The sequence below is a fragment of the Carcharodon carcharias genome, chromosome 18, assembly GCF_017639515.1.
Source record: "Carcharodon carcharias isolate sCarCar2 chromosome 18, sCarCar2.pri, whole genome shotgun sequence".
Taxonomy (NCBI): Eukaryota; Metazoa; Chordata; class Chondrichthyes; order Lamniformes; family Lamnidae; genus Carcharodon; species Carcharodon carcharias.
Window position 1 is genome coordinate 78,574,126 of NC_054484.1, and position 22,018 is coordinate 78,596,143.

At 39.8% G+C, this 22,018-nt stretch overlaps 1 protein-coding gene across 1 annotated transcript in view; it reads right to left on the reverse strand.

The window, feature by feature from the left end:
- Positions 1-22,018, reverse strand: part of tbx15 (T-box transcription factor 15) — a 90,400-nt gene that overhangs the window by 45,650 nt on the left and 22,732 nt on the right. The window contains exons 2-3 of the mRNA XM_041211509.1: positions 9,052-9,277; positions 4,625-4,726 (exon numbers count right to left, since the gene is read on the reverse strand). Of these exons, the coding sequence (XP_041067443.1) occupies positions 4,625-4,726; positions 9,052-9,277 (328 nt within the window). The remainder of the gene's footprint in view (positions 1-4,624; positions 4,727-9,051; positions 9,278-22,018) is intronic.

The window sequence follows — 22,018 nt, forward strand, 5'->3', positions numbered from 1 at the left end:
CAGGAAAGAATGGTGGCATTCTTTGGTACCAAACGTCATCCAGATATTGAATTTGAAGAACAAGATGCAAGGCTGGAGAAATGAGGGAATGTAATTTTGGAGATTGGCATGTCAAGGATAAAATGTGAAAAATTTTCAGTGACATCAGAGGAAGTGCCACGGTAAGTGCAATCACCTTTACTTACAAACACTTGGGGCAGAATTTTCTGCCTGTTGGGTGGGCCATGCGGGAGCAGGCGCAGGTGGGCGCGGACCCAATCGCCACCCACAATCGGGTCCGCACTGCCATTTTACACGGGTGGACCAATTAGGTTCAGCGTGAAACGTGGCTCCCAAGGAGAGCGAGAGTGGGTGGGCAGCGGCGGGACTGCTATGACCGCCGGGTCCAATGGTGACCCTGTGGCCTGTTTAAAAGTGCTCCTGCAGCCTTTCAAATGCTATCAAACATGGCCAGTGGAAGGGCTCCCCAGAGGGCTGGTGGTGAGCAGGCCAGGCAGGAGGGTAGGGCAGGGGGCACTGTGCCCCTCGTTTCTCAGATGATTGCCTTGCTGTCCTCCTCGAGGAGGTGGCAGCGTGGCGGGAGGTCCTCATTCCGAGGGTCAGGAGGAGGAGGCCCCCCACATGACAAAACGTGCCTGGGAGGAGGTGGCGGAGGTGGTGAGCTCCCGTGACATGGTGCGGCGCACCTGGATCCAGTGCCGCAAGCGCTTCAGTGACCTTCTGCACTCTGGAAGGGTGAGTACCATGTTGGCATTGGTCACTTAACCCAACGGGTAGGCTTTCCCCCTGGGCGTACCCCCTACAACTCTGAGTGTGGTAACCACATTGAATCTTTGATGGCATGTGTCCTTCACTGGGTGGGCCAGCAGGTATTGCCCATGCTAAGGTCACCCTGAGAGGCTGGTGAGGAGATGGGTTCTGCACCTGCAGCAAGTAGTACACTGAGACCCACATTACTGTTTTGGGGGCAACCTGGGGGATCTGCACCGAGGTGCAGTACTGCAACTGCGAAACATGTCAAAGTCAGGGTGCTGACATGCTGGGAGGGGAGCTTCCAGGTGGCAGGGCACCAATCCATCTGCTGGACTTTGTGTTCCACATGCTTGCGCCTCCTTGCTTTGCAAGGTTGGACCGTGTGGTGCCAAATGTGATGTAGGCTGCATTTGGCCAAGTGGCGGGAGGGAACAGGCCTGGCATCTTTGTGTGAGTGTGCAGCAGCTGTGGGGTGAGGAGGCACTGGAGCCCTGCAATGTTCCACTCTGGCTGAAGTGGGGCAGCAGCAAAGAGATTCCAGGCACAAGTTGCACTAATCAATGCTCTTTTCTCCTTTTCAGGAGCAGAATGCTCATAATGCTGCCAAGTGGTTGAGGACTGGCAGAGGGCCAGCCCAGCTGGCCATCATTAGCTGGTTCGAGAAGGAGGCCCTCGATCCGGAGAGGTGCCATGCACCAAGGTCCACCAGTGGCGGTGAGGCTGGGGCGCCACGGGCAGGTATATTAGCCCAGCACTGAGGTCATCATTAGTGTCCCAGCAGCCATGGCACTGCTGAATGCTCAGTGATTGAAGTTAGCAACATGGGTTGACCATTGATTATGGCAGGATGAATGCATAATGATCCTGGGGACAGGGATGCACATTGACATTTAGCTTGCAAAGAGTCACAGCAGCAACACCATTGAGCAACAGTCTAGGATAGGTAAGCAGATAGTTTGGAATGCTGTTTGGAGTGATCACACAGTTGCTAATTTCTTCCTAAATGTGCTTTGCTTACCAATCAGGCTGGAACACAAAAAAATGACCAGAACAGACAAAGAACAAAGTATGCTGGCACGGTTCACCCATGATAAGGAGATGACCCTTTGAGTCATGGAAAGGTTTGGCAAGAGTGAGTTTGGAGACATGGTGCCACTGTCTAATAAATATTCTCCATTTATTATTTTTTCACTTTTACACTCCTCTCAGCAACAAAAACTTGCATTTTTATAGTGCCTTTAATGTATGAAGATGTCCCAAGGTGTTTCACAGAAGCATAATCTATCAACATTTGACACTGAGCCAAAGAGAGAGATATTAGGAAGGGTGACTTTGTCAAGGAGGTAGAATTCAAGAAGGCTGTTAAAGGATGACAGCGAGGTGGCGAGGTCTATGAGAGGAATTCCAAAGCTTATTGTCTAGACTACTTAAGATAAATCCACTAATGGTGCAGTCAAGGGAGTGGGCCATGCATAAAGAGGCTAGAGACTAAGGAACACAGAGTTCACACTGTGTTATAGAGATGGAGGAGTTTACAGGGATTGGGAGGGGTGTGATACTGGAAAAACTTGAAGGCAAGGGTGAACATTTAAAATTTTATGATTGTTGCTTGAAATTCCTCTCGTTCACTTGACAGTAATTTGGGTGATAGCATGAGCCTCAATTTACTGAGCTCATCTGCATAATGGGGGTTTCTAATTAGGGTCATGAGTCACTGGACAGCCCTGATTCTCCAAACAGCATCCATTCATTCCTATGGACCTTCAAGTAAGGTTGAGATTATGGACTATTGCATAACAAAAGTTTCATGGCTGAAACATGCAGGTGGTGAAAACAGGTCTCCTTTGATACACTGAATAGGAGTCATACTGTCCATAAAGATGGCCATTGGGTATTAGCAACAGCCAATGTTGATGTTGAATATTTTTTCCTTGTGAATTGTTTCCATCCAATCATGCAGCAGTATGAAAATAGCCAAAGTTGTTTCCATTCTTTCAGGTTTGTTGTACGTAATTTGTATTGCAATTGTCAGTACTTCAGGAAAATTTTACTTAGCAAGCTGATGCCTTCAATAAAAAGACACAAATGCATAAGGAGAATAAAGGCAGCAAGAACTCCAAACGTAAAAGTAAATAAACGTTCACTACTGAAGAAAGCTATACTCCACATTAACCAAAAGACTAGAAGTCTTGCTCTAAGCATTATGCTGAAGTAGGTCATGCAGATAGGTACCTATTTTATACGGACAAGATGCAAGCTAAGGCAGTGCCTCGTCGACTGCTGTAAAATTCAGATTGGGACTTCAGCTGACCACTTTTCTGATTTAAATGGAGTCTGTGCTTGTTTGCTGTGCTGACTTCTTTCTACCCCAAAACTTCCCAGTCATAAAATACAGTGCAGAGCTGATCAGGTGCATGATGTTACAACTTGCGCAATCCAGAAGCAAGGCTCTGGCTGCCATTGACAGCTTGTAAAATTGGGGCTGAACTGTAAGTTGTTGAACCATGTGTAAAATGTTTTCATGGGCATTTGAATTAGCTTAAGTATTTAAAAAATGCTGATGCTGCTGAACACATATTATAAATATTTCACCTTACATTGCTAGAAGAGGAGCAGTGCACATATATGCAGACCCTAATGCGAAGAACAATAGAGAGGTTTCAGCTAGACAATATAAATAGGATCTCCCTGGCCAAAAGTCAGAGCTGCTGAGCAATATTCTTTGTTAACTATGTGTGTGATAGTAAACCTCAAGTACATCATGGGCAGGATTTTCAGGTCGTTGGGCGGGCCTGGGAGCGGCTGGGAATGGCCCACTTCCCGCGATCGGCCCCTGACCGTGATTTCACTCTGGCTGGCCAATTAACGGCCAGAGAAGATCAGCACTGCCAGGGTGGGGGCAGGAGGAATGCGAGCACAAAAGTCTGTGCATGCACAGGGGAGCACTCGCAGAAAGTTCCCTGAAGGCAGCAAGCTGCCTCAGGGAACTGAATGTTTTTAAACCACTGAATAAGGTTTTCAAAAATACGGAAAAAATGTACACACAGCTGATTCACTCACTTTTACATGCATATTTGAAAAATTCCACACCAAGATTTTTTTAAAATTTAACTACAGAAACATCACCCCACCTGTGGATGAGGTTTCCTAAAAAATCCAAAGGCCGGCTGGCAGATTCACCCATCCACCAACCGTAAGGTTGACGGACAGTGAAAAATAGCACTTAATTAATACTTTAATGGCCTTAATAGGTCTTTTAATTGTCGGCAGACATGCTGCTAACTCCCGTGCATGCCTGCCAACCAAAATATAGCACGAGTGCGCAATGACGTCGGGATGCTTGCCTGACATCATCGTGTACTATTTCACGCTTGGGCGAGTTGGGCGCGTGCCTACACAGAGTGGAAAATCCTACCCCATAAGAAACCGAGCTAAACTTAGTTAAATAAGCCAAGCTAAAGTTAGTTATATAAAAAATGTTAAACTAATAACAAAATCAATTGAAAATTTACAGCAGATCAGATACATTTGATGTGATGCTTCATTTTAACTGTTACAATGAATTATTCAATGACTATGCACATATTAGACATATTTTAATTTGACGATCATTTGGAAACATCTTTGAGAAGCAAACAAAGAGAAACAACCCTATCAAACAGAAATGCTTCATTAAGATATGTGGATGTTAATTTGACTTAGATAATGATCTTGTTGTAGTTCTTCTTCCAAAGTACACCTTCTCTCGCAAAGTTGGTATCTATGTTATTAAATGATAATGGAATAATCAGATTGGAGCTCATATTTTTGGGCTGAAATTAAATATATACACACAGCTAAACAAAAGTGGCCCAATTGCTGTGGAACATACCGGTATCTCTTGTTGTCCACAGGGATGATATCCATTGCTATGTAATATTGCTGATGAGGATCCAGCCCTGTGATCTTCACTCTAATTGCCGGAAACATTCGCCTGTGAATAAAATTAACCATGTTTTCTAATTATAATGAGTTAGTTCATAGGTTTTATATTTCCCTCCACTCCACAAGCCATTATCATTCCCTGACAGAGTACAAACAGATTGTTAACTAGCAGAGCAGTGAGTGCTGAAGAGCAGTCTGGGAATTGATTCCCCCTCCAGTTTTCCTTCTTTTCTTTAGGCCTCAACATTCTGCTGAGAGGAAACATCATTTTTTGGTATATATTATATTTCCCTCTTCCCCTACTCAAATCTTAAAAATGCTCAATGTCCCCGCCAAACCTTCACACATAGTTTCCTCTCTGGCAGGAGAGAAATATCTTTTAGTTTCCTTCATCACATTCTTAGATTTTAAAACATGGGAACATTTTAAATGTTAGCTCATCCTCTAGTTTATAATTTATGGAGTTTGGCTATTATACATAACCTGAGGTGGAACATTCAGTAAACATCAAAATTACATGCCATCACCACACAATTTCAAAGTTCTTTCATCAGGGTCACTGAGATTTTTTTTGGAGAAGCACCACTTTGATATTATACAGAATGTATATATCAGTCTTGTGTCAATGATTCCTTATTTATTCCTAACTTCAGTTAGCAGTCAGGACAGGGCAGTAAAATCACAGGCCAAGGCAACTCAAAGTTCCCTGATACTTTTCCTAGCAGCTGGACGAAGAGCTCCATAAACAGTGAACAAATGTTTCTGTCCTGGAATAGTGCATCAAGTTGGTTAGGATGACATTCTAGGAGAAAGACAGAGTGTGGATTGAGAGAGGGAGTTCACCTTATGAAAAAGCAAGTTTCAGAATAAAAAATAAAATGATGATGTTTAGTCAATGCTCATCAGCTGTTATTCAAAGCTCTGAACACCATAAAGGTTTGAATTCTATTAATAAATTCTTGATCAGTTCCACACCATTGGAACAGCACATTTTGAAGTTTTATGATGCTTGATCAAAATAGGAGGCAGTCAACTTTGCTAATTATTCCTAAGAAAAATTAATATTTCCACTTCAATGAGTCAACTTGTCTTGGTTCTGAACGTTTTGTTTTGATTTGTTCCGACTTGACACCAGGGCCTTGGAAAGTTGAAAATGGCCCCAGTGTTTTAGTATGCATCCCTTTTATTACCCCATTTGACCTCTGTAAGTAACAACATAATCAACAACATAAACACAGTGTATTCTGGATGAAGGAAGCTATATGTGACAACAGATCCTGGGAGAGAAAGAATGGGCAGGAATCAGGGATAAAACAACATCAAAAATGAAGAGCAAATTTTAATTTGCTCCAGATCATATAATAGGAAAGTCAGAATTATTTGGAATTTCATTGTATTCCATAATAGCCAATTTCTGCACCCTAGGAAAGTAAACAAAGGGAAACTTGTTTCCACATAATTGAAAGTTGGCGAGTCCAAGAAGGGTTAATTCTATTTGAACCTGATTTGCAAGCTGCCCATTCTTGTACAGATTCAAATTTACTTTTCAAAGGGATTTTGAGTACCAGTCATTTTACATATGGCCTGTTGAGCACAGAATAAGTGGTGACATGTATGCATAATGCAAGAGAGTTGTGTGCTCAGAATTCATTGCAATGAAATTTAATGCCACTTTGCATTTTCGCCTTTGCCCTCACTCAAAAAAATTTCAACAAGGGAATAACTGAAAGTGAAATTGTATGGCAGAAACATTTTAGAGAAGGGAATTAAAGGCCTATTTTTATTAACTTTGACTGCCTCAGGGATTTCCTTCCTCTTTAAACTTTTCAATGTTATACACTTATATTTAGTTCTGAATGAAATCAGTGCAGGGTAAGATTCTGAAAACAATTCCTTGAAATAGTCAGCAGTATCTGTGTGGTTATTTCCCAATCCTATTCACATTATATTTTCAATGACTCATTTGAAAACATTTTCAGAGTAATGCCCTGCTCAAGCTGTTTACTTGCAAGATGAAAGTTTCATCAGGTTCAGAGATTTTTTTTGGAGCAGCAGCACTATGATATTATACAGAATGGTATCAGTCTTGTATCAATGATTCCTTATTTATTCCTAATTTCAGTTAACACTCTGGACAGGGCAGTAAAATCATGGGCCAAGTCAACTCAAAGTTCCCTGATACTTTTCTTAGCAGCTGCATGAAGTGCGCCATAAACAAATGTTTCTGTTTTGGAACAGTGCATCATGTTGGTGAAGATGACATTCTATAGAGGAGAAGGACAGAGTGTGGCTTGAGAGAGGGAGTTCACTTTATGAAAAAACAAGTTCTAGAATGAAAAATAAAATGATATATAATCAATGGAAATGGTGAACGGGTTCAAATAGGCAACAGGTTTATATCAGAATGCAGATACGTGTACTACAGTGCACACTTGTTAAATCAGTACAATGCCTTGTTTGGACTAGGTTTAATCGTATAAGTTTTGCTGAGGAAAATACTGAAAAGGGCAATACTTGGGAGATTCTTATAACTAATCCACAATAAATACACCCGGACTCTGGATTTCCACCAGATTCCTGGCTGGCATCACTCTGGCAGAACCTACCAGAAAATGGAAGGCACCCAGTTGTGCTTTGGCCCCTGCCAATTCTATAATTTTCCAGCTAGCCTTGTAAGGGTTAGAACCTCCACCCACCCTTTACAAGGGTGCTGTGTTGTGGTAGGATCTTACCTACCCTTGAAGTTCCCACATCCGCAGCTTAGTTGGAATTAGTACTGAACACCTGTATGCTGAGTGAGACACAAAGAACTTGGTATTAGTGCAAGTAGCCCCAGCAGGGTGAGGTTGTCAGTTTAGGCAAGGGAAACAGACTGAACTCCAGAATTGCTATTTTTTTGCCAATAATCTGTATCAAAAGCTTGCACGGGTTGTTGGGGCAGAGCTGAAAGGAAACTTGGCCTGTCATCCAATGGAAGGCAGGAGAGATAATTTTTCAGGTGCACATGGGCACTGAAGCTTCACCCGTTGTGCCATGGACACCCACTGACCTAATTCAAATGAAACTTGCTGCTGCAGACCCTGCCAACAATGGTGCTATCAGTGTTGGTGGGCACAGGCAGGCGCCATCCCTGCATAACAGTCAGAATTTCAGACTGTGTATTTTTAAATCACAGCTTCTAAAAGGCTTAAGCCAAAAAAAATCCATAAAGCTCAAATCAACATTTCTGTTAATAAATCATCTCCAAAAATGTAAATATTGAGGGAAAAGGTTAAGTAAATTATTTCAACTTTTTAATTCATGGGAACAGTGATTTGAATAGTTTCCTTTTCAATTCCTGTATTCCAAGCCAGCTGTTGGCAGCTTCAAGTTTCATGAATCCAAGTTTTGTTAATTCTTGGCTATGTTGCAAAATCTTCCATGTAGAGTGGGTGCGGAGAATTAAGGGTGTTTCTTGAAAAATATATAATTTACTATAAATTTAAAAATGTAATAAGTGTAACGAGTGGTGAACATTTTTAACTGTTTGCCTTTGATTTTTTTTTTCTGATCAATTTTCTCTTCTTCCCTTCTGCTCTGATGAGAATGTTTCTTTGCTGGGATTCAGCCCAAAAGGCACTGGGACCCTTCTGTGACCCTGCCCAATAAACATCATTTACATTCAGTGTTAGTATGTGATTCCATTGTTGAGCAGATTGCAATCCAGCCTAATACTAACCTCACTTCCTATTTCCAGACATGTGAAATTACAACAGGGCTGACTGGATAGTTGGGAACTGTAGCTCCCTTACATGGGATGCTGAAGCTATTTGTTTCAACAACAGTGCACATTTATGTAGCACTTCTACCAACATTCCAAATTACTTTACAGGAAATTGGGGTTCAGCAACCGGAAATTATAGGAACTAATCAAAAGAACAGTCAAAAGGATACACTTAATGGTGATTTTTGAAAGGAGAGAAACAAGTTACTAGGAGGAGTTTAGGGACTGAATTTCAGAGTGTAGAGATATGGTGACCAAAGATTCTGCTACTGACAGTGGAATAGAAGAAGGCAGGTGGAGGGGTGGGGTGCACAAAGAACAGCCCAGAGTCAGAAGAACGAAGGCTGCAAGTTAGAAGATAAGGCTGCAAAGCTTGGTGAAGAATGATGAAGAAGGGACTAATTAAAAAAAAAATTTTAGCACCAATGCTCTGTGGGTTGGGGAGCTAGTGATGATAGCAAGCTTTGAGTGACAATTCTAGAAAAACTGTAGGAACTGGTAGTTTAGCATGAATATCATTGGAAAGAAATAAGCCTTTAAATAGTGCTTCAGGCTGAGTTCTACTAAAATGGCACAGATTCAAATGATCAAAAAGAAATCTTGTCTGATACCTTCCAGCTTTGGTAATAATCATTTCGGTGCCAATATCGTGAAATCTTTTCCAAAGATCAACACATTGCAATTCCATCTGAATCTCATCCATGGAGGAAGTTGGGAGAGATGTGGTGGAGTTGGGAGTGAGTTCTGCGGGAGAGCTGTATGAACAGGCTGTATGTTGGGTTGGGCTTTCGCCTTCTTCCCCCGGGCTCTGCTCCTGATCTGAGCTCAGCTGGGACTCTGTAAACACAACATAAGAAATTTCATTAGACGGTAGGGATAAAAGAATCTAAGAACACAAAAAATAGGATGTAAAAATATACAAGTTTGGAAATTAGATAAAGTCAATCAGCACCAGAAAGGGACAGATAGGTTAGCACTTCATGTGCGTTGCTTCATTACCACCCATATAGGCAGAAAGAAAATGTTAATAGAGGATACCAGACATCTAGTGCAAGCCATTATCCCCCCACACAGAGAATAGAAACCCTACGTATCATTGTCTCCTTTATTATCTTAAATGCTTATAAAGCTACTCTGACACAATTAAACAACTGAATGTATGTTCCCTTACCAAAAGAGAGTTGGCAAGAAAACTCTTGAATCCCATTTCCCATTGCCAATATTTCTTGCCACAACCACGTAAAAGTAAATGAGAAATGGAATTAAGGAAAAAGACACCATTCCACCATCCTAAGATATAGAGCGAATAGACTAGAAGATAGCCCAGCTATATAAATCTCAGAAGTAGCATGTAGATGATTGAGAATTTAATTAACTCAATCTGATAACATATGATTTATGGATGTTAATAGGAAATGCAGAATGTAGTGGATCTTTAATTTTTAAAAATTAATTTATGGGACGTGAACGTCGCTGGCTGGGCCAGCGTTTATTGCCCATCCCTAACTTCCCTTGAGAAAGTGGTGGTGAGCTGCCTTCTTGAACCACTGCAGTCCCTGTGGTGCAGGTACACCCACAGTGCTGTTAGAACATAGGAACATAAGGGCCAGGATTTTCCATTCGTCGGGCGGGCTCGGCAGGGGCAAGCTCAGCGGGAGCGGGTGTGGCCAGTCGCGAAGTTGTCTGCCACCCGTGGTTGGCTCGGCACCACGATTTCACGTGGGCAGACCAATTAAGGCCCACATGCGGGCGGGGAGGAGAAGGGAGAGTCAGGTCCAGTGCTCTTTCACGCATGCGTGTGAAAGAGCGCTTCAATCTCCCTGAGGTATGGAGCTGCCTCACGGAGACTGAAGTGCTTTATAAAAAAAAAATAAAGACATGAGAAATTTAATGAAACATGTCCCCTCATGTGATTGTGTCACATGAAATGGTACATTTTTTTTTCAAAGAACGTTTTTATTTCATTTGTAATAGTTTTAGGAAACTTCATCCCGCTCGTGGATGAGGTTTCCTAAAAAACAAAAAGACTGCTTGGCCTTTTCGCCTGCCCGCCAACCATTAGGTTGGTTGGGCAGTGTAAAACTCATGTTAATTACCTATTTAATGGCCTTAATAAGCCTATCAATTATTGGTGGGCATGCAGCCGACTCCAGTGCGTGCCCGCTGAATGAAATATCGCGAGACAGCATGATGACATCGGGGCGCACACCCAATATCATCGCGTGTCATTTTACATTCAGATGTGTCAGGCCTGCCCCTGCACGCCGAATCTAAAATTCTGCCAAAGAGGTTAGGGAGGGATTTTGATGCAGTGAAGGATCAGCGATATAATCCCAAGTCAGGATGGCGAGCGGCTTGGACGGGAATTTCCAGATGGTGGGGTTCCCATTTGTCTGTTGCCCTTGTCCTTCCAGGTGGTCATGGTTGTGGGTTTAGAAGGTGCTCTATAAAGAGCCTTGGAGATTTTCTGCAGTGTATCTTGTAGATGGTACACACTGCCGCCACTGTTCATTGGTGGTGGAGGGAGTGAATGTTTATGGAAGGGGTGCAAATCAAGTGGAATGCTTCGTCCTGGATGGTGTCAAGCTCCTTGAGTGTTGTTGGAGCTGTACTCATCCAGGCGAGTGGAGAGTATTCCATCACACTCCTGACTTGTTCCTTGTAGATGGTGGACAGCCTTTGGGTAGTCAGCAGGTGAGTTACTCACCGCATGATTCCTTGCCTCTGACCTGCTCTTGTAGACACAGTATTTATATGGCTCATCCAGTTCAATTTCTGGTCAATGGTAACCCCCAGGACATTGATAGTGGGGGAATTCAGCGATGGTAATGCCATTGAGGTCAAGGGGGTGACATTATTCTGTAAATTAAGGAGACCTGCATTTTGAAACGCATTGTAATTATTTGTATACTCAAATGTTCATAATTGTGCAATCCTTTTATTATTTTCTACTTTATTCTTATGTCTGCAACAATGGGTAGGATTTTTCATTTGATGTGTGTGGGCACACTGATGCTTAAAATGACACATGATGACGTTGGGCGTCTGTCCTGACATCATCGTGCTGTCCCGTGATATTTCATTTGGCGGGCGCGCACCGGAGTCAGCTGCACATCCGCCGAAATGTAAACGACCTATTAAGGCTTTAACAAAGTAATTATTGTAATTGTTAGCACTACCTGTCCAACTTTAAGGTTGGTGGACAGGTGAAAAGCCCAAGCGGCCTTTGCGTTTTTTAGGAAATCTCATCCATGAGACACAGTCACATGAGGGGAATGTTTAAATAAATTTTTAAACCTTTCATTTAATAATTTGAAAAGCCCTTCAATCTCCCTGAAGCAGGTCCATGCCTCAGGGAGTTTGAAGCGCTCTTTTGCATGTATACGTCTTATGCTGGCCTTAATTGGCTCGCCTGCGTAAAATGGCGGCGCGGAGCCAACCGCAGATGCGACCGTCCCTGCCCACTCCCACCAAGCCCGCCTGCCGCCTAAAAAATTCAGGCTTATGTTATGAGTTATGATTACTTGTTTTATTTGTATCATCTTGACAATTTGGTACCTGCCACCATGATGATTTTTCAATAAACCAATTATCTATCTAATGGTTCTTGATAATTATTAAGTGTTAGAATTAGATTTCAGTCTTATCCACAATAGGATCACCTACTAACACTTAATTTAATAATTTTTAAAGATCATGCTCTTCACTTTACCATCACTGGGAGAGCCCTCAACCATCTTATCTCCAAAGTCTAGAACTAACAATGCTGCATTGCTTTGTTGCATCATTCTCCACCTTGAAATACTTCTTTGAATGCACCTTCAGTTACCTCCCATAAGTCCCCTCCTACTCTTGCTGACTTCTCACGTCCAAATGTAAAATGCTTTAATATGTTTAGCGAAGTTAAAGGTGTCAATAAATGTGAGTCCTAGTGTAAAGACTCTTTTTGTCTTTTGAGGCATTTATTATTGATCTGCTTACGCAATTTATTTATCTCAGCATCCACGTATTGTTCTATTCTTGTACATATAACTGTGCATTAGACAAATAACAGGTTTGACTTGAGCTTTGCCATACTCTACTGATAGGCTGGAAATTTACACCACTATTGATAGCATACTTGCACTATATTAACACGGCTAACCCTGTGAATCACAATTACATTTTCTGTATTAATTGTCAGATAAATTATTCAGCCTAATCTAGTCTATTCGTCTCAGAACCCTGTGAAATTTTATAGCATGCTACTCAGTTTAAACTGGTAGTATTGCCAAACTATTTACAAAGTTGTTGAAACAGATCTGCAGAGAAGTGAATTGGGGACATTGGTATTTTTTAATTACAATTTAGCCTATTTATTACAAGACACTTGTACAGGTCCATTGCCAGTTCTCAAGGCTTTAGTGTAAACTCTTGTTAAGCTAGTTCCAGTGTAAGATCTAAAAAGGTGGCTCATCTGGATCCTGGTTCTGTACTAGTTTAAATCTCAACACAATGAGCAAATTAACAGCAGTATAAACCCCTCTGCCCAATTTGTATGTTATGCTTAACATGAATTATTTTTTCTCCTCTGTGAACATAACAGGTCCCATTTTGCTGGTGATTTGTGTTGCTATTACCTCTGCTGAGTACATAAAATGATTTGAGCTCAATAAATATTTATCTCAAGATAAATGCAAACATAGTAGATAAACATCAGATTCAAGCAATTAATGAACCATCTGTTAACACAACAGATATTACAGCAATACTATATCATAAACATTTATTGCATTTTAATACAGTTACATCCAATGTAATTAATAATAAGCGAATTGGCAAAAGAAGCAATGGCAACATGAGGAGAAACATTTTTATGCAGTGAGTGGTTAGGGCCTGGAATGGACTGCCTGACAGTGTGGTGAAGGTGGATTTAATAGAGGTCTTCAAAAGACAGTTGGATACTTAATTGGAGAGAAAACATTTGCAGGCCTATGGGGAAAGATGGGGGAATGGAACTAGGTGAGTTGCTCTTGCAGAGAGCTGACATGGACATAATGGGCCAAATGGTCTCCTGTGCTCTAACTATTCTATGATTCTATTCTATGGCCAGAATTTTGACATCAGCATGCGGGGCCGAGCCCGGCATGCCAACATCACATGTGGTGATGTCGGGCGTGCATCCCGACATCAGCACGCGTCATTTAGATATTACGTTCGGTGGGCATGCGCCGGTGACAGCTGTGCACCCACCAAACCGTCAACGGCCTATTAAGGCCATTAAAAATCCAATCAAAGTAGTTATCAACGCTGCCCGTCCAACCTTAAGGTTGGCGGGCAGGTGAAGAGACCAAGCACCCCTACACTCCAATGTCAAAATTCTGGCCATTAACTTTTTTTCCTTCCACAGATGCTGTTAGACCTGCTGAGTTTTTCCAGCGTTTTCTGTTTTTGTTTCAGATTTCCAGCATCTGCAGTATTTTGCTTTTATCAACAAATTGCTTTTGTTTATACTCTTTGGGGAATAAAAATAACTTCTGTTATCATGTTAACCACCTACTACTCAGTGCCTTTTTAAACTTGTGCAAATAAATAATGCTTTGAAATATTGGGCTTGAAAAGTAACTTGTCTTCCAAAAAAAGTTTGTGGAAAAATAGTCTGAAAACCCCAAAACGTGACATTAATAGTTACCATATCTTAAGTTTATTTAGATAGGGGAAAAAAAAACGTACAAAATCAGAAAGAATATGCTTCTGGGTTAAATTTACCTAATGAAAATATACTAAGTACAAAATCCACCATATCCAACATTGACTGTGAGAGGAGGCTTGATGCCACTCACAGTGGTGCTCTGGATTCTTGAAGGGCAATGCTGATCAGTTACCTCATATCAGTGACTCTGATATGGTTAACAGTAGGCCACTGTTTTTAAGCTGCATTTAGCTTAAGTTAATCATTTTTTAGCCAAAATAATTTCACATCCAGGAAAACTGAAAATTCTAGTTCGGAGGGAATGGTGAATGTACAGCTGAATCCTGATTAATGTATCATTGGACTGCCAAGAACATTTATGCTTGGATGAAAGTTATGCTTGGATAAGGATTTTTGTAAATTAAAGGTTAAATGTAGCCAGTTGGCAGGCTGTTTGCACCACAGCCTAATAAATAATTCAATCTAAACAACACCAACAAAAAATACTTAACAAAAATATGTATTTTGCATTAAAGTAATTGTATTTCTGAAGCATGTTGATATCTTTCAATGAAACGTCTGCACTTATGATTATGTGCATGTCTGTAACAATAATATAGTTATAACTATAATTAATGAATTTGAATTTGATTCCAGATTATGGGCAAGACTCAAAGGAGAGCTTTGTTGCTAAACATAGTGAAAGGAAGACTTGCATTTATATAGCAACTTTCATGACTTCAGGATGTCCCAAAGTGTTTAACAGCCAACAAATACTTCCAAAATGTAGCCACTGTGTAGGAAATATTGACCTGTGCACTGCAAGATGCCTCAAACAGCAAAGTTATAATGACCAGATAACCTGCCATTAGTGATGTTGATTAAGGGATAACTATTGGCCGGGACAACAAGGTTAACTTCCCATTTGTTCTTCAAAATAGTATCATAAGATCTTTAAAGCCCATCTAAGAGAGCAGATGGGACCTTGGCTTAATGTCTCATCTAAAAAATGTCACCCCTGGTGTAGATTTTTGTGCTTAAGTCTCTGGGTCAGGGCTGTAAACCCCAACTCTCTGAGTCAGAGGCAAGAGTGCCACCAGGTATCAGCCATTGATGGCTTCAATGAGGACTCTTATATAATAGGAATGACCACCAATGATTTTGTCAGTGTGAATTCCCTGCATGGAGTAGCAATTCATATCTAGAGTAGACTACATTTTGTAAGAATTCTAAATAAAGTTCCTCAATTTCAAATGCTGGGTAACAGCAGTTCTCAATGCTTTTTGGAACTATTGCCATTGGGATTGGGTAATACAATTGCTTCATAAATAGGGCATAGTGCAAAGTCATATTTGTACAAAACATTAGATAGACAACAGCAAGAATCTTATATACAGCTCACAGAACATCATTAAAGCCATAAAATAGAGAGTATATTACATAGGTTCACTTTAGGTTGGTGTAGCATTCACTTAAGTCAAAACTGTGTTATCAACACAGTTGTCAAATACTGAGGTACGTCTCATAAACATTTGATTATAATTTGACCTGTTTACAATGACTCACCAGTAAGGCTAGAATTAGAATATTGTACGTCGTTTTGGACACTCTGGGGAAGGAATAGCAGAAATGGCTTCTCTGCTGATTTTATACCAAAGTTAGGGCAGGCGATCTGAAAAACCCTTCAGAAATTCCCCCCAGGCTGTCCACACTACGTTCAACATCAGGTTCTCCTACTGTCACAGCTTTCATGGAAAATTATTAGAAAATTGGGAGGAATGGCAGAAATGGCCATTCTATTGATCTTTTACCAAAGTTATAACAGGAGATTCAAGAAAAGCTCAATGGAAATTTCAGGCTCCCATCTGCAAAGCAACATTGTTCATTGGTGAACATACTGAGAATAGCAGTGAGAATAATGCAAAGAATTGTGGCTTCAAGTTATGACATGAAACTTACAGAAGTTGATTTGTTTTTACTATTAAAAAAAAGGTTGAACATGAACGTGAATATTGGAATATTTTAAAATACTGAGGGGAATGAATAATACATATGTAGGTGTGTAATTTAGCTTAGTTTATGATTGCAGAAATAGAGAATATGAACAAAAGAATGCATATGATACAAGCAAGATGTGAGATTCAAACAATGTTCCACCACGGGATAATGGATATATGGAATAAGTACAGAAATTTGGTATGATGGGTGTGAAGGCGAAGTGAAATGGTACATTGGAGTTGAATAAGATGGGACTAAACAAGATGTGGATAGGCACAATAGGATTCTGTGCTGTACTAGAATTGTATTTGAAGTTGCTTTCTATTTACCTTGATTTTGATGAAATAATATAGGTAAAGGCGGGAAGAATTTTACAGATTATGTTGTTGAAAATTAAAAAGAAACATTTTAACACAAGATAAGTTTAATATATACTACAATGTCACAGCTCCAGACTTGAAATATTGCTTGTACATGTCATAGGGTTTCCCAATCCTATAAAAAAATTATAAAAATAATTTGCTAAGCAATAAAATTTTGATGTTGCAAAGCACCAGCGTTTAACATTTCTTGCTCAGAAAGCTGCTTTAGTTTATATGCAGTCACCATTCTTACCAGAATTAGTAATTTAAGCAGCAGCTCTCAAACAATCTAAATTTAGCAGCTCATAAGGCCAGCCACAATGGCACACAAAGTATAATTGATAGATTAGAAGCAGGGCATTTTACATTACTGAGCAATACAATATTTAGAAATATTGTATCTAAGGTATTGAATAATGTCAATATACAAACACAGCAATTTAGAGGAAGTACATTACATTATCTTGAATTATTCCCTTATAGTGTGCAGTGCATTTCCCATTAATTCACTGCTGACCTCCCTTCCTTGTTATATGATGTTGTGATGTAGGAGCTGAAAATACATTACTTATGCATTTAGATCCGAGTCATTATTACTCTTGTTACACATTCACCTTAACATGTTGCTTTAACTATAGGCAATGCAGCAATCATTTAATGGTGGAGAAATGTAACTTGAAAAAAAAATTACAGACTACATTATGTATAGAATATCAAACATCTGGTGGATCGAAAAGTATTAATTAAGAATTACAATCCTACTGGGATATGTAAAATGCCTGGGGCTCTCTCATTGTTAATCAGGTTCTCAGAAATACTCAATTGAATTACAATCTTATAACTCATTGTCATTTGTCTATTGCTCCACATGCATCTGATCCCTCCATGTATGTTGTCAATACATGTAACTTTCCACTTTAAAAGTACATATCTTAAAAGATATTAAATCACTTGAGTTTAGATGTAGATTCAAGATAAGGCACTGTGGAGTGACAAAAATTTTGTGTTGCCACAAAAGAGTGGGATGTGTATTAATTTCAACGATCTCCTCCACCATGAAGTTGAAATGTTTATCCACATCACTGTGTGAAGTATAGAATAGAGGCCAGTAGTTCCCTCACAGGGAAGGAGGCAGGGAAAATTAAAGTGGAACAGGTTTCTAAGCCAGCCACTCTTTTGTCCCTCTGGGTTGATGCAGCATTTTCTTGTAAGGCTTTTTGGTTGTGAAATGCTCATGGGGTATGAATGTCCAATTGAGTAAAAGGAAAACACAACACAAAGAAGTAGATTCAAAGTACTGGTGCCAACATTAAAGTTCTCACTCTACATCTGTGATTTCCCTTGATATGGATAAATTAATCAAATGTTACAACTAAAAAGTCATGCAATATATAAAATCATGCAACTACATTAGCTTTCTTAAACTACATAATAATTTGAATAGATGGAAAAGGCGTTTCAAGTTGAGTGGTTTAAGTCACAGATTTCTGCGACATATGGCTTTTCAGCCCAAATCCCTCTGATACTGAAAAATACTTTTGCAATTTCATCAGTTCTCATTCCAGCTGCCAGGTGGGAAGCAAAGAAGCTTGCCTTAAGGGTAAAAAAAAACTGATGGAAGTTCTGTTCACATTTCATATACTTAACAATCATCTTTAGGCTGAACAACAGTGTGACCCCAGGATGTAATGGAAGCAATTTCCAATGTGAACAATATTTTGCCTAAGGACATTGAGCAAAAGAAAACTAAATTAACCAGACTTAGCAAGCCACATTTAACTTGTGAGATTAGTTGATTGTATCTGCCTCCATTTTGAATATACATTCTCTATATTCTGTACCTGTTATAGAATTTAGAGGCATCGGTTAATCCATTTTATAATACACGCAAGGGAACCAAGAGATTAAAATGAAGATAACTACTTTAAAGTGTCTTCTAAAATGTTAAGATGTCAGAAATTTGCTTGGAGACCTTTTGATGAGCAAACAAGCTTAATGTTTCTATTATGAACTTTTCCTGCAATTTTCTAGCATTTTTCTCACCCTTTCCTGAATGTAACAAGTCAGTCTTGGAATAGTTCTACTGCTCTCTAGTACCTTGTTAGAGTGGACATTTTCATGGGTGAATCTAATTAGTGAATGGCAACAGGCTGTTTAATAACTGTGGCATAGGCGGGGAGGGGGCATTGCATCTAAGCCTTGTGTGCCCTTGACATCCACAAATATGGTCCTTTCAGTGGGAACCATTGGATAATGATTGGGGGCAAAAACCACTGCTGATTTTCCTTTTATCAGCCCAGGGTCAATGGACATTAGTAATTGCTAAGCAATCAGTTCATGTGATGTTTACTCTCCTCCGAATGAATTATTCTAGCATCAAGTTATTAGTTCAATATACAGCAAATATTCAATAGTACAAAGAGGTTTGCATGTGCTATACATATCAATGATAATTTCTCCTCATAGTTGGTATAGCCATTTTATAATGTATAATCAGGTTGTGAGAATTCATTACCTGCAATTAAAAAGTGATTTATGAAATAAATTCAGTAACATCTGAAAATCAGTTGGCTATACAGCTTAGAGAAAAAAATGTTTATTTTTAAATTATTTTACTTTCAAACTCAATGGTAGCAGTATACGTTAAAGGCATTGCTCACATTTTGATTCCTGCTTGTCATTCAGAACGACATGTGTGAACACTTACACTGGAAATTCCATCTGGCAGAAGTAACATTTGAATGGAAAAAATAGGAAAAAAATCAGAAATGTGATTTTAATAAAAATTCCTGTTTTATTATTCTTCATTTTAATCTTAGAGGGTAAGGGTGTTTTTTAATTGCACTACCACCTGAATTCTGCCTTATTTCCAGCTCTTTCATATATATTCTAATTTTACGAGATCTTGTGCTTAAAAAATGCAGTTGTCCAGTCCAAAAGCTTTGCAAAACAAAACATCTAAAGTCTTTGTTATATTTATGATTCTTTGTAAATAAAACTCAAATAAATCGTATGTGTGTTGTAAAATTATGTGTTGTATACTTCATCAGAATCTTAAATGTCAAGAAAGTTAATAGATGTGTATTTACAATTACAATGTATATTATAAGTATGTATTGCTAATGTTGCAAAAATCTGGTTCATGAATCATATGTTTTAGAATATAACTTCTGGTTTTAGCAACATAACTTGTAGGTTGGAGATTAAAATGTTCGATGTAATATAAATGGAAAAGCCTGGTTAAGAAACTGATAAGCAACCCTGAAATAAATGCAATTCAAACAAGCTTGGAGTTAATTATACTTAAAAGGTTTATCTCTTGGGGTCAGAGTTGATTGTGAAAAAAAATTTAAACAATAGGTGACCCATTTCTGGATTTCTTGGTAGAGCCAGTTTGTTTATTGTTACCTTCATGAAAAAAGTTAAAAGCTCATATGGGTTGCAGAATCAAGAGCTGTGTTGCAGGTAATATGATTCATTTGCGTTTTAGTTTGAATTATTCCAAAACATGCCACGTTGCCATAGAGATAGTGATTCAGGGTGGAGCTTTGGTTAGAAGGTTCTTTTGTTTAATTTATCTGTGTTTTTGCTGACAGAAGCAAATAGTTCAGTTTGAGAACATACAGGGGCAGTTTCAGATTTGGTCATGTGTAGGCTGCAATTCACTAAGTGGGGAGAGATGAAGGAAATTAATGTTAGCCAGGCCAACCCTTAAGTAGAGAAAATACTAACTTTGTTGTTCACCGAGTGGAGTGTGGGTAGGCTATATCTCAGGTTGGATTGCGTGAGGGAAAAGCAGCTGGATGATTTTTGCTCTAGCTTGTAGCTAGTGGAAGAAACCTACAGAGGTCCTCATAGAGCATTGAGGCAGAAAGCAATCAGCAGAGTTAGCTTGGGAAGGCATCTGAGTATGTGCTGGCAACTTGATCAAGGAGCTGAGGCATCGACAGTCCTGAGCTCGGTAAACAAAACGTAAAGGGCCATGTAGCCACACAACTAATGGAAGGACTCTGTAGAATCTTACCTCAGAGCATAGCTGGACACTGAGGAGAATTAAATTGAATTCCAAAGGTCTGGGAAAAGTGAATACACCTTTAAGATTTTGTAAGATAACAAAAATCTTGGGGAAAGTAAAAAGTAGAACTGAGTTTATGGCTTAAGTCTTTATAAACTATAATGTTGTTACTGTGCTTGCTTTGTTTAACTTCTCTTTATATACAATAAAGTTTGGTTTTGTTTACAAATGTGGTGTAGTTCTGTTGGTTACTCACAGGGTGTTTGGATTTTTCTTTAGATATTAAAAGCCCCTAACTGGATTGTAACATTAAAATAAATTATATAGAGTCCATGTATCACATGCTGCAGCACAGTATCACAAAAATATTGAAAGTCTATCTTCAAGAATATGCATTTTTTAAAATCAATGTGCCTGCACATTAAAAGCACAGTGAATAAGAGCACTGGTTCCTGTAGTATTGAGTTCAATAGATAGGGATGGTCTCAGGTTTAATTCCTGCACCACAAGATATTAACTAATGTAACCTAAACTGGCGCAGGAAGCAATACTTTTACTCCTGGGCTAAAGAGGTGAAAAGAACCAATGAAAGATTCACTCCTAATTGTTATCCAGTTACTTGCGCTGAGACATGAAGTTAGGGCAGAAATGGGTCTGGTTGTGATGTTCCTAAGGTTACCTGTTTTTGCAGATCCCTATTTCCCTGAAATGCTCATGGTGGGCCACATTTTTGAACTGCTGGTAGTGATTTGCTATAAATTACTTGCTAGGTCACTTGAGAAGGGAATTAGGAGTCAACTGGACTAGGCAAGGTAAGAACAAGGTTTCCATCCCTAAAGAACATTAGTGAATCATTGGGGTTTTTATAACAATCTGACGGCTTGATAAATTTTTAAAAACTAAATAAAAGATTTCAAACTGCTCTGTGGAATTTGCACCCATGAGATTGAATTTTGTCAGGGTGGTGGTGGCCCCATCAATGGGCTACAAAACTGGGGGCAATCACACCTCAGCCTTTAGGGGGAGCCCAAGCTGGATTCTATGTCAATTCTATGCTAATGAGCTGCTGTTGGGGCTCCCATCCATTTAAGGGGTGAAAGCCTGCCTTCAAGAGCTGCTGACTATCAGAGGTACAGCAGCACTTCATTCCCAGCAGCCCCACTAAGAACGGAAGCCACAGATGGGAGTACACCCAATGAATGTCACCCTCCCAGCAGAGTGAGTGGGGTTGGTGGTCAACAGGGCCAGTTGGGCAGGCCCTGGCGAGAGGGGTGGTTTGGTTGGTGAGGGCAGGATGGGGTGTTGCCACTGGGAAGGCCATTGACACCAAGCCATAGCATGCCCAATTAGGAGGGACTCCCCAAGCCGTCAGGGCTATCATGCCAGAATAGCAATATACACACTGAAGAAAAAACTATGGAACCGTACAAAATCTTATTTTGATGATAATGAAGAAAATTCATAAGTTGGTTGCAGAGAGATGTACTGTGTAAACTGTGATCAGGGACCAAAAACAGAACATTTAAGGCTAG